The sequence below is a fragment of the Botryllus schlosseri genome, chromosome 1 (assembly GCF_051294905.1).
Source record: "Botryllus schlosseri isolate E-star chromosome 1, Bs_hap1, whole genome shotgun sequence".
NCBI classification, from domain to species: Eukaryota; Metazoa; Chordata; class Ascidiacea; order Stolidobranchia; family Styelidae; genus Botryllus; species Botryllus schlosseri.
In genome coordinates, this window is record NC_137236.1 from 32,793,455 (window position 1) to 32,812,066 (window position 18,612).

The window sequence follows — 18,612 nt, forward strand, 5'->3', positions numbered from 1 at the left end:
AGTTTTGCGTGCGTATTCAATCTCTGCCCAGTGTTATTGACCCAGCTTTTGAATTTAGGTTTTGCTGTGACAACAATCCGTATCTATGACAATTTCCTATGGATGATGAAGATGTTAATTATACGTCATATAGGTTAAAGAGTCAGTACCGCCAGATTTCGTCCTCCATGTTATCCCCAAGTGCTGACCATCTGGTGTGAAAGCCGCAGATACAATTTTAGCTCTGACGCTTGTCTGTTTGATGTTAATGTCTATAGGCTTCAGATGACGAATTTTCTAGTGATAACCTTTTCGTCTTGATGTTCATTCGTCATGTAATGTAGGTATTTTGCTGCTCATTGCTCTGTGGTCAAACTTCAGAAACGTTCAATGGCATTGTGGTTATTCATATTATCATAAAAATGTGTCTGTTCCTCAACAGAGAGTCGCAGTATAAAACTATTGTTAGACATAAAGCACTTCCCGATCATCTATACTACATCATATCAACGAGCCATAACCAAGCATATCAACATGAACCCAGAATGGAAAAAGCGCAACGATTTTATCCGGGATCACATGGGAGACAAGCCTGTTACAGATGTTAAAGGCATAGGGGTTTCGTATAAAGACAAACTAGCAGAGAAGGGATTTCACAAGGTTCGTTGGCCTCTAATATCTGCATTGTTATAGAGATTTGACTAAAAAGTTTGACATGCTCGAAATACAAACAACAAATCCTATTACAAAATATTTTTGATAGCCTACATAATATTAGGGCTGTTCAATAATATTTTTTTTCCCAATTCTATCGACTAGGTGACCTAAAGAACGCTGCACGCCAATTTTGGCTCAATTTCAACCTATATAAGCATTGCTATAGAAAAAAAGTTTTCGATTTATTTAATAGTACCCATGGAATTATAAGGTTGTCTAAAAACAGTTCCAAATTTTTGGTGACCGCAGTCATCACAAGCTTATTTCAGAAAGAATTGCAATGCATGGAAAGGCAAAAGTAAAACAGAATATAATATGTTAATAGTATCACTCATTGAATGATGGGGTGTATACATCGAATAATTGACCTCAACCATCAGAGTTGATGGGGGTGTGATTGAAATCAACCGAAAAACTGTTCGAAGAACGTTGCCCATGGAATATTGAGAAGGTGCCTACTCCAGATTTTCGCAAAACCCTCTTTACGACGAAGGTTGAGTCCCTATCCTCAGCATATACTTGCTGCATCATCTTGCAATGAAAATGCATATGCGCAAGCACAACTTAATTAACAGGCACATATGCTAACATATATAAATTGGAATATTGATAAATATACGCAAGACCACAATAATAGAAGCCTTTAGAACAGTGGTTCTCAACCGGGGGTCCGCGATGCAATTTCATGGGGTCCACGAGACTCCAAGTTTCCGAAATGATTGGAAACGAATTTGTAACTTTTTTAAATTAGGGAAATCACGAAGCAGTTTCGTTTGAAACTGCTAATGCTTCAGTAAGTACATCCACAGAATGACCGTAACAGCTTAAAAATCAAATGACGCCGCGGGCCGGATTCAAACCTTCCAAATTATCGCGAACCGCATGCTTTGTTTTTCACTTGAACACCTTATTACCAAGCAGATATAGAAAATAGTATATTACAATTGTATCAGGGATCATAGGCGCTTTATTCTAGCACAGCGGTTCTCAACCTTTTTGGACATGCGCCCCCTTGGCGATGGTAAAAAAATTGCGCCCCCTGACCCCTCCAACACTTATTGTCATGTCAAAAGGAGCATATAATGTAATACAGAGGTAGGCAACATTTTTGCAAATTACGCCCTCATTTCGATTACTTATATAGCCGCCAAAGGTCACATTCCAGGGCATAGCCGTAATGAGCTAACTGGACGCAATATACCTACGTTATTCTGTCCATATCCATTCCCGGTGAACTCGGGACTATTCTGCTGTTCACAACGGCCCATTGTACGCACCGAAATTGCGAGTGGCAATGTTATGAATAGTTGCCGGGATTGCAGATTATCGCACAGAGCGCGATAATTATTCTGATACACGAATTGATTCCGTAATTAATAGTAGCAGTATCACATATTATTATCAAATATTTAGCCTTTCCCCGCCCAAGTGATCAGATTCACCGGTAGGGTGCATGGAGGGAGTGCTGTCGAAAATTTAGGGCAAGTTATAAATGATAATGCATCTTCGGGGTGGCCAATAGTTATTAGTCACTTTGTTGCATACTGTTATTTCTTGACCCCCCATCAGGATTGTCGATTGTATCGGTAGTGGAAATATATTGAAATCGCCCAAATGTACCATCAACAAATTCCTTTCGCGGGGAGCACACGAATGAGAACCACTGTTCTAGCAAGTAGCAACACCTTTATTCGCGAACAATGGAATCGACGATGATGATTGGTGGGTCGAATAGACTTATGAACAGCTGCTAAAACAGTGGTGGTAACGACGATACAAGTTCACTTATTTTCAGAGATGGTCAGTAACGAAGTACTTCTACTTTTTGAAAGTACTCAAGTAGTTTTCCTCGTCTTCTGGTACTTACTCAAGTAGATCTGATTTTCTCTACTTCTACTTATACTTCGTAATATTTTGTGATCTACTTACTTACTTTTCGTTATTTTCAGTTTGTCAAGTAGAAGTAGTTTAATCCCTAATACGAAAGATAGCCTGAGGAATTTCGGGGCTGTTGTCACTGAGTACCAACATTTCATATTCATAAAAGTCAAGTGAAGCCCAGAAATTTTGTTGCGCTTCGCACATAGTAGTTATGGAGTGACAGATATGTTTCACGAAAGTATCAGTGAATATAATTTAGGTTCCGGATTGCTTGATTGCTTGCTCATACTGCACTGTCGCCCATATCAAATATTTCATCACAGTATGCTAAAGATGGCCCACCCTAACGTTTGAAACTACCGTTTCGCAATCTAGCAATTACCTATCATATCGTAATCGATTCGCCTGTATCCTGCTAATCTGGAAAATCCGTAGTTTTTCTAACGTTACACCTGTTTTAGCACTTTTGAAGCTTTATGGACAAAAGACATGAAATATATTCTACGCTTTTTAGAAGTGGTATTTGTATTTCACTTTAAATTCCGAGTATCATACTTTGAATTGTAATTGCTTTCAGTTCTTTTGTCTGCAGAACACACATGTTGAAGCACAAAAGCAAGTGTAGTAATACCTCTATTTTCCGAAAGTAAAGCTATACTCAATATCAATTTTACGATCCACAATATTTGTTATTAACGTATACCAATATGACATGGGGTGATTACTTCATGAATGTAATCGATTGCGATTACGATTACTTCCGAATGACGCGATTACGATTACGATTACGATTACAGCAAAATCAGGAAGTAGTCGATTACGATTACGATTACATTGGAAAAGTAATCACGATTACTCACGATTACATTTGTTTTACATCTTATAAGCTATGCTGCAAGACAATATATGGATTGCGCTGAAAAGGCCTAATGAGATAACAAACTCCCTTTAAAAAAGATGCGTCATTTGCTTGTTACGTCATAATGTAACTATTGCCCATTTTTATGGAGGTCACTTTATCGCGCCCATCGACGTGCATTCTTGCCAGGGCCATAACTGCCGCACCCCAAATTTCACAATAGGGTGGAGAGCGATCTCGAAGGGGACTCAAAAAGTATTTCGTAAACCAAAATAGTTATAGAGTATTTTCGAGAGATCTAATTAACTCGAAAATCCTCTCTAGATCAGTGATTCCCAACCAGGGCTCCCAGCTAGCCTACTCGCAGCTCCCATTGACGTTGGAAAATCCAACAAAAATAATAAAAAATCAATCTATAACAAACAAAAAAACTGATATTAAAAATTACACTTGCTTGGCTTGGAAACTGGAGTTTATAATTAAGGGTGGAGACCAATTCCTTTGCTGTCTAGTAACGATTCTCTATACTCAGCAACGATTTCGTTACTCAACTCTCGTCAGAAAGTATGCTCACACTCAAATGCGTTTGGATGGGCACTCAGATTTAAGTTTGCTTAACATCGGACTTAATTAAGAGCAAGTGGTGTTACAACACGTTTTACAACGCTATCTGACCATCAAACCAATGTCTGGATTGTTAAGTTCAACGGCCGCATTGACGGAATGAATGCTTTTTTGTCCATAATGAAATTGTTTTCAAGTCCTATTGTAGGTAATGTGGCCACTGACCCTAGTAATTTAGAACTTGAGTTGCTAGACATGCAGTCATGATATAAGACATGACAATTTGTTTGTGCGTCTCACGAAAGTTTTTCTTTTAGTCTGCTACGTTTGAGCCAATACAATATCTTTTGATTATATAACAAATAGGAGGTCACGAATTAACAACATACACTAAAGTAATTATAACAAGATAATATGAATTATGAATTACGTGTCCCCAGCTCTACTGGTAGGTAATTGTGTGGCGAGATAGCGCAGTGGTATAATCCATGGCTGCAACACCAATGGTTCCTACCAAAGGAATGGAGGTTTATCTAAACTCCTCCTCGCCGCCTCATCCGCGTAAGCGGTGTCTTACAAAAAGCCGAGAAGTGGGCCGTGCTACAAGTTGGCAGATACGGAATCAAAAATGTAGAAAATCGGCCTGGTGTATAGGACCGTTGTGGTCGACAAACACCATGATTACCTCAAACAAACAAACAAACTCTACAGGTAGATCTGACCATCGGGGGCTGAGAGAGGATTAAAAACTAAGAGTAATATAATGCAATTACTAATATTATTGACGAAATTCAGTCTTCAACTTGAGATTGCCACCCTATGGGGTCAAAGACCAACGTTTGGACTGGGGGACGAATTGCTGTTTTGGTCCCGAATCCAGCTACATCCCACGCTAACATGATGGATAAGCACGTGGCCATGGCGGTAGATCCCAATGTTAAGTAAATAATTGTGAAATAACGATTGGCGCCCGTTTCAAGTAGAGTCATATGAGAAACAGAAGAAGCGAACATAAAATTCTGCCTTCAACTTAATCAACTTAATACTACAAGCGGCAGTTACGAGAAACGGCAAAACGACTCGGTTATGATATATATCATCATCTGTTGATTTTACTGCTTCGTTGTGGAAACCCCAATGTTTTATTTGCCGAGTACAAAATATCAAATCTTTGTCCGGTGTCCGTACGTACTAGGCCTACTGCTCGCCAAGCAGCAACGGTCAAACTGCGTTTAACCAAGCATAACCAAACATCAACACATAAGGTAGGCTACTATTTTAAACTAGGCAGAGCGGAGACAAATTATACTGCTGCAAGGTAGTAGCGTGTGGAACGTGTTGATAACCTCATATAAAGCACGGCAGGTGTTCTTACAATCACACTAGTGTACGACGTATACGTACATCGAACATCTATTTACTGTGGATATACTTCTTACGCAATGACGCGCAAAGCTAACTGCAGCTTCTGACGTAATAACGAGCAGAGGCGTTTGAAAATCAGACGCTTGTGCTATCACGAAACTTGTATAATATCTCTTCCTTCAATTCCTTGTTAACAAATGTTCAGTTTATGTCATAGTCCTTGTACAAATAAAAAGTAATCGTTCTTTCACAGAGAAATCGATTAGATATGGGAAGTAGTCGATTACGATTACGATTACTTCGGATTTTTTTCGAATGTAATCGATTGCGATTACGATTACTAGAAAATGCTGTAATCGTCGTAATTGATTACGATTACTAATCGCGATTACCCCATGTCTGATACCAATCGCATAAAGTGTTGAAACCGTATCTGATACAATTTCTACGTATAGCTGTCGCCTGAACTTGGGGCCTTATAATATGGGGGAGGGCGCCATGTCATGATATTCTCTGAAACGGGTCTTCTAGTAAACAAAGGGTTAATTTCGCATTTTCATATCAATACTATAATTTCCATCCCATGATGCGAAAGAATGCTTATTTTGTCGAAAATTGATACCTCCCGGGATGCATCAATACAAATCTCTGCACCTTCGCATAGCTCAATTTGCAGCTTTTGACAGTCCATGCGAACGAATTAAGACTGTTTTCAAAACTACTTACTTACTTGAGTAGATATGAAGTCAGTAAATTCTACTTCTAATTCAAGTAGTTTTTGGTGGCTTTAGGAAAATTACTTCTACTCGTACTTGAGTAGATTTTTTCGTCGCTACTTCTACTTCTACTTGAGTAGCTTTCTTGACTACTTTGACCACCTCTGGTTGGAATGTAATTTTGCAACTCTCATACGTAAAGTATAGGCCTAATACTCACCAACAACATACTTGATTTCACATTTACAGAGTAAGAGTCTGCCACAAAAGGCCGTATCAGACGAGGCGCTGCCGGCGATGTCGGCCGATAATTTCTCTACTATCATGTGAGAGATCGTTGCACTTGATTAATTTCAGAAGTCGTTGACCCGTTGCATTTGAACCTGCTCGGGGATGATTGACATCTGCGAATCGGTTTTTTGTTGAAGTACAGTTCAGGTACACTGTACAATGTACATACTACCGTATTATGATCAGTGATGGGCGGATAGTGATTTTTGAGAATCCGAATCCATCCGACAGCTCAAGTCTCTGAGGAGCATTCCTTCTGAATACGAACAATCTCATCCAAATACCCATGCAAATCCGAAAAATCTTGTTCATAATCCAGAAAATCCGAACAGAATAAATATTCCAAAGAATCCCAATTGTGCAGCGGGGCTAGATACATTTAGGGCCTAGAGTTGGCTGGTTTATATTTGCTTGGACCTTTGACAGAACAACTTTAGAGTGCTACACGTTTTGGTTGTCGAGCTAACGATTTTTTTCTTTCGACTTGAAGTCAAGAGTTACGTCTGGTCAAAATTATCCAGAAAAAAGTAACAACTAGCCGAAAATATTCGAAACTAATTCTGCGATATGGTTATGATGCCTGTCCAATGTGTTCATGCTGCAATGTCTTGTCGAATGAAACGTTCTCGGAACCATGGTAGCATGGTATTTGTGAGGGTAGGTCAAAAAAGTTGAAAGTAGCACGAGTTTTGACTGCCATGATATCTGCAGAAGAACGTGCGCGTACTGGTGCTACTCGAAGGTGGTGGGTGCACCCGATTTTGCAACGCCGGCCTATACTGGGTGAAGCAGCTCACTAATTTAGTACTACATCGCAGTAATTCGTTTCGCAATATTGCGCCAGAAGGTCCGTCCGCCAAACGGCTTGAGCAAAAGTGACGCTATTCAAGTTTCGACACCGGTTTATATAGGGATACGCATGAGCGCATCTCCCACTTCTCTCATCGCCGGCGATGTCGCCGAGTTATTTGACACTGTCAATTAAAATCGGCGGCGATTCGGCCGATGGCAGCGATAATAAAAACAAACACTAACGCATCGCCGGCATCGCCTCGTCTGATACGGCCTTAATAGTATTTAGTCCTTGAATCTAACAATAAGCAGAATTGTCATTATCATGCAGATGGAGTAACAGCCCTTACCAGTGAGCTTTTACATAATGAGATTGATTTATTTTGCTGTTCTTGTGTAAATCACACTAACATGTAACATACTTACTCCCGCCATTTACCCGCTTCAATATTTTATTGTTTTTTGGCTGTAACTCGTTTTGTATTCACAATAGAGAAAACTTTCTTCTTAGGACTTATATGAACATGATGTTTCTGCAGCTTTTGAGCTATATATCATGACTCTACGACCAGTGGTTGTCGAGATGGGCAATTTTACCCCCTCCAGCGCGGAAATTGGGGGGTTGCCGGCTGGAAAATGGGGGCTATCCCCTAAAATCAATTTTTCTTGAAGTTTTAGGTCATTTGTCGGCATTTAGGAACCTCCTTTTTTAGATTTAAATAAAATCATTTTCACTCCACCCTAGTAATATATACATTGGATCCATTGATATACTGTATCTTGGAGATTGGTCACGGTACTGGTGATACAGCAATGTATGTGAATTCAATGTATGGTCACTACCGGTAGCCTAAGTTTAAAATTTCTACTGGGTACAGATAATTCCGTACAGTACAACTGCAACACTGAGTACAAGGAATCGGATCTATACGGGAAAAACAACGGAGCGAATGTTCTTTACAGTATATTACCCTTTCGAGGAATAACTCACCATCCAGATATTTCGAATCTCGAAAGTGGCTTTCTTTACCGATTCACGACAACCAATACGTTTACTCGATAGGGGTACAGAAACTATAGCGCAGCAGCTGCTTTGGTGACGACGGTTTATATGTTCCATTATGATGCGGCAATTGACTAAATGATTCCATAACAATATTTCGGGATAACGAGGTTAAGGATCTTCGAAATATTTGTATGCTATAATTGATATACCGGAAATATGGATTTAATAGCGATGAAGCTGCAGATTATATCATCGTAAGCTGAAGAAGTCTTGACGTACTATATTCATCTTAATAGATCGAACCATCGATACGATCCGAAATCTGTATGCCAATTGCCGGTGAAGCTGGCTTACTCTTACTGTGCAATTCAAAATCTACCAAGTATTGAATAACATAACATTATAGGTATGAAAGTAACCTGGAAGGTGCAGATAAATTCTGTAGCCCCTTGAGATTTTTTGTCTGGAAAACTTTGCCCCTATTACGCCCATGCGGTAACGTGTTGCGTAATACCTACGTAACTTATGGCTGAAATTTACCTTATTCCATTATTCCCAGTTCTAAATACCCTAAATCTGCCTGACTGTGGTTTTACACTAATGCCATGCGGAATAGGCCTGAGATATTTTGTACCGTTCGTGTACGTACATGTACAATTGTGCATTTGACGTGGCATGAAAGAAATAATAAACCATTTTCGTGGCAACTTCACATTATGCCGTATTTTGCCACACACTTGAGATATGTTGGTCATAGTATATAGTAGTATATATACTATCGATCTCAGTATACGGTAATTGTGAATTACAATATGATTTCGCGGTCATAGCTATTATTCATTTGACGTCGTATGTCGATGTAGCAGTAGCACACGAACTAATAGAAAGAATGCTTATTTTTTACCTAAGCTATAGTCGTAGGCAAATTGAATTGATCAAACCTGATCCATAAAGACTGAACAGCGAACAATGCTATATTCCAACAATGTAAATAGGCCCACCCAAAAAGCCTTGAAGACACGAACAACAATAAAGTGGGCCAAACCACCCCTTTCGATTGATAATTCACCGCCAAAGACAATGTCCTACACGACCTACAGTTTGCCACAGCAGATGAGTGCTCACTGCTCATACAGTTATCACCACAATGATTCGACTGAATTTTTTAACAAGGATGCACTTCACATTGCACACTTGTCGCCCCCCTGTCCGTTTATCCAGGCTTCTGACAGACACAGATTTAACACTCCAAAAGTTAAGTTTTGGGAAAGCGCAGCGCAAATTTAATCCCAAACTTCATATTTGCCCGAAAAAAGGTATAATCACTGATAACACTGGACAACAATTTTGAACGAAAAAATTTTTGACTTTGATTTTGCACTTGATTTAGGCTAATTTTGGCATGCTGATTCCAAAAATGCTGCCGGTTTTCTTCCATCACGTCAAGTTTTTGCTCTACGACATATTCCGAAAATATGCAAATTTTCACTAATTTGGCCATATTAGTTTTCCATACCACATATTAATCCATACATTTACCGTATAATAAGTTATATAGGCAAAGGCTCGATTGAATTATTAAGAAAAAAGGTATTGGTATCGATATACGTCGATGCTTAGACCCATTTTTGGTTAGAAGATGCAATCATCCGAGGATATTTTACACACATATTTGATGCAAACTGCAGGATAAAGCAAGAACAAAAACATTACATTTACTACCAGCTATAGGTCCAATGCTCCATTCAGCTTATCCAGTGTATCTTGAAACTCCTATACGCTCGATAATTTTGATCAAGATGAAGATCTTGACGATAGCAGGCCTAATGATGAAGATTTTGAAATCGAAGATGATTCAGAACGTACTCCATCAACACGAGTTATTGATCCGACAGAAGCTTTGAAAATTGGAAGAAAAATCTTCGGTACTTTTAACATCCTTACGAAGTAAGAAATTATTACTTGGCAAGGTAGAGAAGGTATATCACTTTCGATTAGGAGGAGAAACAGCCTTTTCTTCGTAGGCCTACTTTCGATAGCTTTGTGTATTGTCGTGATACAGGCATTGACATGATACTGTTACCATGGATTACTGGCGGAGTTAGGGATCCCCATTTTCAACTCAAGTGAATGGCAAATGCCTAGAGGTAGCCTAGCTCAAAAAGGATCGTAAAGTGTAGCATTCTCCAAAATGGCAACGTCTTCGGTGCATTAACAATTGCACACTCAGTTAGTCTTAGTGAATAATACAGAAACATGAGAATAATACAAAAACATTGAGTTGTTGCAATATCACGAACACGATTGGATCATATGTGTAAGATTTGAAATATTTTTTTTTCTTAGTGGTCAGACAACAAGGATTCACTTGCACATGTAACCCTGATACACATGTGTCATTGCCATAGGGTTATGTCCAGGCCGTGTTATTTTTGGCATTTCAGGAGCCAGATGCCAAAACTGCCCAAAATAAAAATTTGAAAATGCCAAAAATAACACGGACTGCCAAATAGTGTATTTCGTTCATGGTGTTGTGTTAACAGGACCGCGTAACAAGCGAGAAGATCGTTTGTGAAAGGCAGGTTTCTTAATCTGGGTCCAGCCAACCCATTAGGGGTGAAAGCATGATGTCCTAAATGGTGGGGGCACAGCGAGATTGAACGGCTCACTGCTTTTGGTTTACGTCATACTTTCCATTTGTCCAAAGGCAATTTTACGACCATTTTTGACCGGCTTGTCGAGCGCTAAATTTGATAAAACGGGTATCAATGAGAAGCTGCCGCAGTACTGATTATTAAAATATAAATTATATTCTGCTCATGGAACTGGAACTCCAAAAATCAACCACGATTTTTGCATCGTGATCGAGTTGAACATTGTGACGCAACAAACTGTCTGGCTATTTCTGAGCTGCATAGTCTCATTTTGCCAGACAGTCTTGTTGCGTCAATGTTCTTAAACAAGCTAACCTTCCAAGGACTCTTCCATGCGAGTTGGTAATATTAAAGCCACCTGAAGTGAAAAAATGTCCTCAGAAAATATATCGGTACTCTGAAGAAGAAATGATAGTCGGGCTACTAAATAGAATGTGTTGAGAGACAGCACATGAAACTCCTGGAAAAGGATCAGGAAGAAAATTATTTCCACGATGAGATCGATGGCACTGGCGAAGTGATCTCTTTTCATGATGCATGGAAGCCGGTTCGGCCCTCCAAAGATCTTGAAGCTCTGAAAACCTTTTGTGGATAACTGGCAACATTCTTTCCCTCAGCGGCTACTGTTGAAGCCGATATTTCCCAGATTCGCTGGACGAGAAATGAATTTAGGAGAAACTTAGCTTACCTGATTTGGAAGCACTGCTACAGTGCAAACGATTTAAGTCGATTCAACAGCTTTGACAATCAGCTGTTGAGCGTGTTTGTTAGGCTTTTCTTTCTTTTTTTGCTTATTGGCACCGATTCCGATGGATACTGCACATTTTGTGGTTTCGTTTGATATAATTAACCAATGAAATCGTTAGGTTTTTTCTTCTCTTATTGTTTGTTGGCACTGATTATACGTAGATGCCGCACATTTTGTGGTGTTTTTTTGACAAACTAGCCCAAATAAAGCGTTTTTGGGACTAATTCGAGGCTGAAACTATCTATTTAGAGGACGATGCCAAAACTGCCAAAAATAAAAATCGAAAAATGCCAAAAATAAGTTATTTTTGGCAGTTTTGGCATATGCCAAAAATGACACGGCCTGGTTATGTCGGACAGCAGACATTCAAAAAAGCTAAAATAGCTAAATAATTTCTCCGAAAACCTTGACATAGTCAGAGATGGGAAAGGAGAAAATGTCCCCTAACATCTGAAGATGATGGGGGTAAGATAGCAGAGTAGATTGGAGCTTACATATGTTAGCTGACTATAGCTCGAGTATCAAACCAGACAACCTACAGCATTATGGGTTATTAGCGTAAATTGGGACCCTGAAATTCGCACTTTGTCTGTCCTGTAGAAGCAATATCAGTCTAAATCAACCAAATAATGCAGTACAAATGTTTATTTGAAGTCTATATTGATTTAATTTCGACTGCTTATAGTTTTTGACACGTTTTATACAATCAATCCAAAATGTTAAAAGCAGTGCTATTACGTGGGTTATGCGACAATGTGGTGGGTGCCTAACCAAAAAACTTGATGTGAACGTAACGGAAGCCATTTTTGAATTCAGTTCCCAAAAGTTAGTCAAAATCAATTGTCTGATCAAAGTCAACAGAACCTGTGTTGACCAGTGTAATTCACCCAAAATGACAATCCTAGGGGTGTGTTTTTAATGGTATGGTATGGGTGTATTAGGCGTATTCAAACCCACTAGCATTGGTGTAAATGACGAATTTAGTACCCAAAAGGTGTGATGACTTGAAATACGGCCTGCGCTAGAGAGTAAATTGCGAAAACACACCATTTTCGTTTACATTGTACCTCTGGATCTCACCATCCAGCTAATTCAAAAGCATGCATATCGACTTATATAGATTCTATATCGCTTTATTTCAACATTGATGGACGCAGATTGGGGAGTGCCAATCCATTGAAATAAACTGAAAATGCACATCATTACTACAACAACATACTATTATGCCTTACGATTGGGGGGCGAAACTTTCATCCCCCTCATCTGTATAATCGAGACTTCTGGGGGCTACTCTTCGCCCCCCAGACCCGCCTATGCTAACGGTGGAGGAAACTTAAATTGTTGTACGCCTGGTATAGACTGTTCCGGTATTACATTATGCGTTCATCATGATGTGGCAGTTCACTGGTCAGTGCTCCCCTCAAAAAGATAAACTTTCAGCATACAACATAATTAAATTGCTTGCTAAAGTACAATAAATGACTCGTCATATTTGAAAACAAGTGACTCAGGTGAGGTATAGCGCGTGTCGACACCTACCTATTTAGAAGAAATTTTGGATGTATCATGACATAATGGTATACCATGAGAACTGAAAGTCGAATACCACATAAATCTAGATAGCTGTTTGCTGACATTAGTAATAAGCGAGCACATCACGTCAAGGTTTCAGCCAGGTGATGGATTAGGCCTATCGTTTTTCTACGAAGAAGATTTTGTTGCATGATTAGGCATAAATACAAAATGTGCGGCAATGTGTTACGACACTAGTAATACCACAGGAACACATCAGCACTGGTGTTACCTGTGAAGAGCCATAGGTATAACTGTACCTATAGTTCCACGATCTGCAAGAACGTGCCTGGTTGGATTAAACCTAAAAAGCCTCACATAGCATAGATAGACAAATGTCCACTACAATTATATACCATATACGTATTGGGAAGCAATGTAGGCCAACATCATTCAAGTCAATAAGGCAATATTATTGGAGGAAAACAGTATCATCCTCACGTAATGCAGAACATTCCTGAGCTGATATAAATGGCTTGAAATATTTGTGTAGCAGTCTAAAATTTGCATTGTCACTTTCTTTCTGAATCCGAACCAACTTCCTTTTCTGAGATCGCGACTTACATTTAGCATGTATTTGCGGCATAGTAGCAGCCCAGATACCTACTTGACTACAGTAATTAGGAGACATTGATGCTACCAATTAAACATGGCATATAGGCCTAAATGAGTGATACCAAACTCATCGTACGGTTCTCAACTGACGAGTAGGGCTGGGAGAAATCGAGTACCTGAGTGATTCTGAATCACGTAATATGATTTGAGTCGAGTTCAGTAATCCAGTATCACTCAATATGACGTCATAACAGAATGTTATACGTCAATGTTCAAATATGTACAATGTCTGTTATCCATCACATAAAAGGTACTTTGGTATTTTTTCGTCGATACCGACTTCATTCCACTTGGTGACAATGTTTTGCGATAATCATGAATTCTGAAATGTGCTACGTCCAGTAACCTTCGTAGCTTTATACTATATGTTTCGTATGCTACGGTACTGCCAATCAAGGTTTCAAGGCTTCAACTGTGACAATTAGTATCGAAACTATAATTCTCGTAGATAAATTAACTTTCAGTGGTGAGTAGCGTATAATTTCAGTGCTCGAAAATAGCGTCTTTTACTACTCGAATTGAATCATTGAAATTAATACTCGATTCAGATTAGAGTTCTCAAATCATTGTGCCCAGCCCTACTGAAGAGTGTACCATAGGGGAGACCGGGGACAAATGTAACTAGGGGCAAATGTAACAATCGACCTCGCCGCTAGTAGGATGGAGAAATCAGCTTGATATTTTAAGTGCGCATGCAATAGTTATCTCTCCTATTATACCTGGAGTTACGTTGAGCTACGATGCGAAACCCCGGAATAATTTGCAAAAAACGAAATTTTTGACCCTTGAGTAAAGTTTTTCTGGTCTGGAATAATTTGTCTAGACGAATAGTACCTCAAGTAGTTACAACGTAATATATGTAGCTGGAACAATGTTACTATAGTCTACCGTGATGATAGAAAGAATAGGACTTGCATCGCCGGGAAGGTACCATATTGAGACACTAATCATGGCCAAGCGTGTCAGGGGCAATCGTAACACTCTGTTACTTCTGCCCCGTTACAATATGTTATCAATTCTAAATGTCTTTGTTCATATGTTGGTATTACCATTCATCTACTGCAGAATAATCTTGCAACAGCCAGAAGTTCACTAGAACAGATACTACCTTGCGATAGCAATTCTAACATGATCATCTGTCGAAACGGCCATACAATAGTGCTGATGTGAATCTGACGGTTCGGTTATTTTCGTGATTCAACCACCCTTCCTCATGTTGATCGACTTTTGGTGTGTCGAACTTCAATGGTCATGACTGAATTCTCGTCCTCTGACTTTGATCATGGCCCACTTACGTTTTGATATTTGATGTGAGCAATTTATTTTAATTTTGTACAGCACAGAAGAATGTCATTATAGCTTTGACGCCACACAATGTTGCGTCCTCGTTTTGCCATACTATCATCGGCCCATTCAACCAAGATATGTTAGCCAGATTGGTGTCGCACATTCGCAGGTGACCGAAGGACCAACCCATTATGCACGCTGAACAACAAAACCTTGGTAGAAGAGGCCGAATATGTGTAGGGAGATGATGGAATGAATGTGTCTCTTGTACACTTTAAGCTTGAACAAGACACGAAGGGTGATATTGCATTCAGATGCCATAAATGCGATGGGGCGTGGCCTGGAAGCGTTCAAACGTCTCTTCCTTTAGTTTCATGCAATATTACAATTTGTGCTTCCGTTTTCGTTGTTCATTTCGTTTGTGTTCAGTTATAAATAACACTGTTACGATTGCCCCGCAAGGGTGTTAGAATTGCCCCTGGGTACGGGGCGATTGTAACATTTGAGCAGCGATTTTTGCGACCCAAAATTTCCATGATTGATTGTTGATTGAGTTCCAATTTAGTTTTTATATCAACTATCGAAATGTTGGCTTTTTTATTTAAAACTTTGGAAGTGAAATTTCCACGAGAAAAACACGTAATGTTGGAAAATACAAAAAGTGTTACAATTGTCCCCGGTCTCCCCTACTCAATATGCTGTCGAGTCATCTTTATATTTAACTGGTAGCCCATTTCAAGAATGTAATATTAAACATTGTCATATGCAACACCTAGGGCAAGTTTTGTTTGCAGTCACATCCGTGGATAGTTTCACGTATTGTTGGAATCGAGTCACTACCCTCCAGTCACGAGTCATTTCGAGTCATTGCACATTTTAACTCGAGTCAAGTCAAGTCAATCGACTTTTGAAGTTGATTCGAGTAAAGTCAAGTCATTTGAATTTTGGAGGTGACTCGAGTCAAGTCGAGTCTAGTCAAGTCAAGTCACGAGTCAAGTCACAATTCAAGTCAAGTTGTCTTTTCGAAGTATGAGGCATGCACACGTCATTGCATCTTCCTAGCTGTCTGAAATACATATTGAGTGGTCATTGATTCAGAACCTATAAACGAATATATAGTTAAATATACACGCAAGTAGGCGCTATATCGCTCACATATACGTAAAAATGCTAAACTACATAAGTAATTGCAGAATGCAGAGCCTCAGTTTATAGTTACCAGCCAAAATAGAGAATAGAGAAACGAATTGATAAGATGCAATACATCACCCATTCACGAATTGATATGGTACAATTCGAGCCTGCGCCAACTGTTGAGGACTATATAAACTATATCCGAATTCAATTTCAACAAAACAAGAAGTTTGGTTAAGGTAAGCACAGGGAACAGAAATAGCCATTTTGGTATCAAATTACTCTACTATACTAGTTTACAACAGCGTAAGCTGTGAGCTTCGATTACTTCGTTTGCGGTCAATTTGTTTGTGAGAGAACGATGGAGGCTCAGTAAAACGCACGATCATAGAATGATTGGTCGCTCCCACGGGTTACACCAACGTTTCGCGAACAATCCGACCATATATGCAAGATACAGTGACTTTTATCGACACCGATTGCTTGGTGACTTGAAATTGACTTGTGAATTTTGCTCCGAGTCACGAGTCAATCCACATTTCTGATACGCCGAGTCAAGTCATTTTAGCAAAGTGACTCGAGTCATCCCAACATTGATTTCACTTCATAAAAGTTGCAGTAAAAAGTGCATTTATTTTTCACAAAATTCGTACAAAAAGGCACATTTATTGACAAGTTTCTTGAAATTACTAGGGTATAAGATACTTGAATCGATCCGAATTCATAAGGCCCTGCAGTAAAACGCAGTGTTGGTGACTTTAACAAAATCGATGGCCTGAAAAAATAACCCAGTGGTATTATAATTCTTGATGGTCTAGCCTGAATGTACGTCAAATCAGAAATGACCTCAAATTTAATCGACAGTGAAATAATCAAGCGATCTATTTGCATATAGTACCAAATATTTCCAGTAAAAAGTTGGCTGTATGAAAAATCAAGAAGCTGCAAAAAGTTGCTTGAAAAAACAATGGATAGTTGCAATATAAGATTCATTCAAAATGATAACTAACATTCACGTAAATGTAGAATGGGGCCATTTAGGTATTGCCATAATGGATAAAAATGATAAAATGAAAGTGAGCTCTTGTAACGGGTGCAGAAATTTAATGATGGGTTACTGTTTACGGGACCATATTCTACATTGGAGCATGGATTTAATGATCATTCGTAAAATGATAAGGATTTGATGATTGACCCTTCTTTACGGTACAATACCATATTCATTATGGATACAAGGATTTCCGTGGTTATTCATAAAATGTTAATACTTGAAAATCGGGGAAATAGTTTTAAAAAGCACGTAAACGCAGGAGGGGGATAGAAAGTGTGTAAATAAACCAGGAGTTCCTGCCCTGGGCAACCGCTTACCTCGCCCACCCCAAATGTCACCACTGGTTATGTCTAGGGCTGGGCATAATGATTCGAGTACTCGATTCTGAATCGAGTATTAATTTTAATGATTCGAGTCGAGTGGTAAAATACGATTTTTTCGAGTACTGAAATTATACGCTTCTCGCCACTGAAAGATAATTTATCAACGAGAATTATAGTTCCAATACTAATTTTCACTGTTGAAGCCTTGAAACCTTGATCGGCGGTATCGTAGCATACGTAACATATTTTACAAAGCTACGAAGATTACTGCACATAACACATTTCCGAAGTCATGATTGTCCCACAACATTGTCACCAAGTGGAATTAAATCGGCATGGTCAAAAAATACCAAAGTTTATGAGATGGATAACAGGCATTACATGCTTTTTGGTGGCATAAAAGGTACATATTTGAACTTTGACGTTTCACATTCTGATATGACGTCATAATGGGTGATACTCGATTACTCGACTCGACTCGAAGCATATTACATGATTCAGAATCGAATCACTCAGGTACTCGATTTTGCCCAGCCCTAGTTATGTCGTTATGTGATGGCTCTTCATAAATTCCATCACCTGATGCTCAAGTGTGTGGGGGATTATACGTCGGGTAATATTGGACTTGTTGCAATCTATACTTGACTATGAGCCGTTATTTTGATGCTAGTAAAATTGTGTCGGAATTTACTCTTCACAGAGACGCTTTATAAGGGTCTATGACCAGCAGAGGTCAAGATATATCGTTGTCTGGCGGGCATTCATCCATGCATTTGACGCTAGTCTGAAAGAATTGAATTTTCTTCGTCATCTCCTTCCACCTCTGCATCTTTTGCCTCCTTTTCTAGGGCTCCTCTTTGCGATGTCAACTCCATCAATGTTGGCAGTTCGGTCCTCTTGTTGCTATTGCTGGTTTCTTTTACAGCTTATGAGATGCAAGACCGGTCCTTTTTTGTTAGCTTTCCTAGCTGTATCCTGTATTTTCCCCAAGGTTTTTCCTTTTTCATCCGTGATCTTATTTATCTGTCTTGTTGCCTTCTGCTGTTTCTGATGGCATT

General features: G+C 39.2%; 1 protein-coding gene across 1 annotated transcript in view; it reads left to right on the forward strand.

Moving 5' to 3' along the window:
• The first annotated feature begins 389 nt into the window (after positions 1 to 389).
• LOC145447974 (barrier-to-autointegration factor 1-like) overlaps positions 390 to 18,612 on the forward strand; it is a 46,180-nt gene continuing 27,957 nt past the window's right edge. Inside the window, exon 1 of the mRNA XM_080326279.1 lies at positions 390 to 639. Within this exon, the coding sequence (XP_080182405.1) occupies positions 514 to 639 (126 nt within the window). The 5' untranslated portion in view covers positions 390 to 513. The remainder of the gene's footprint in view (positions 640 to 18,612) is intronic.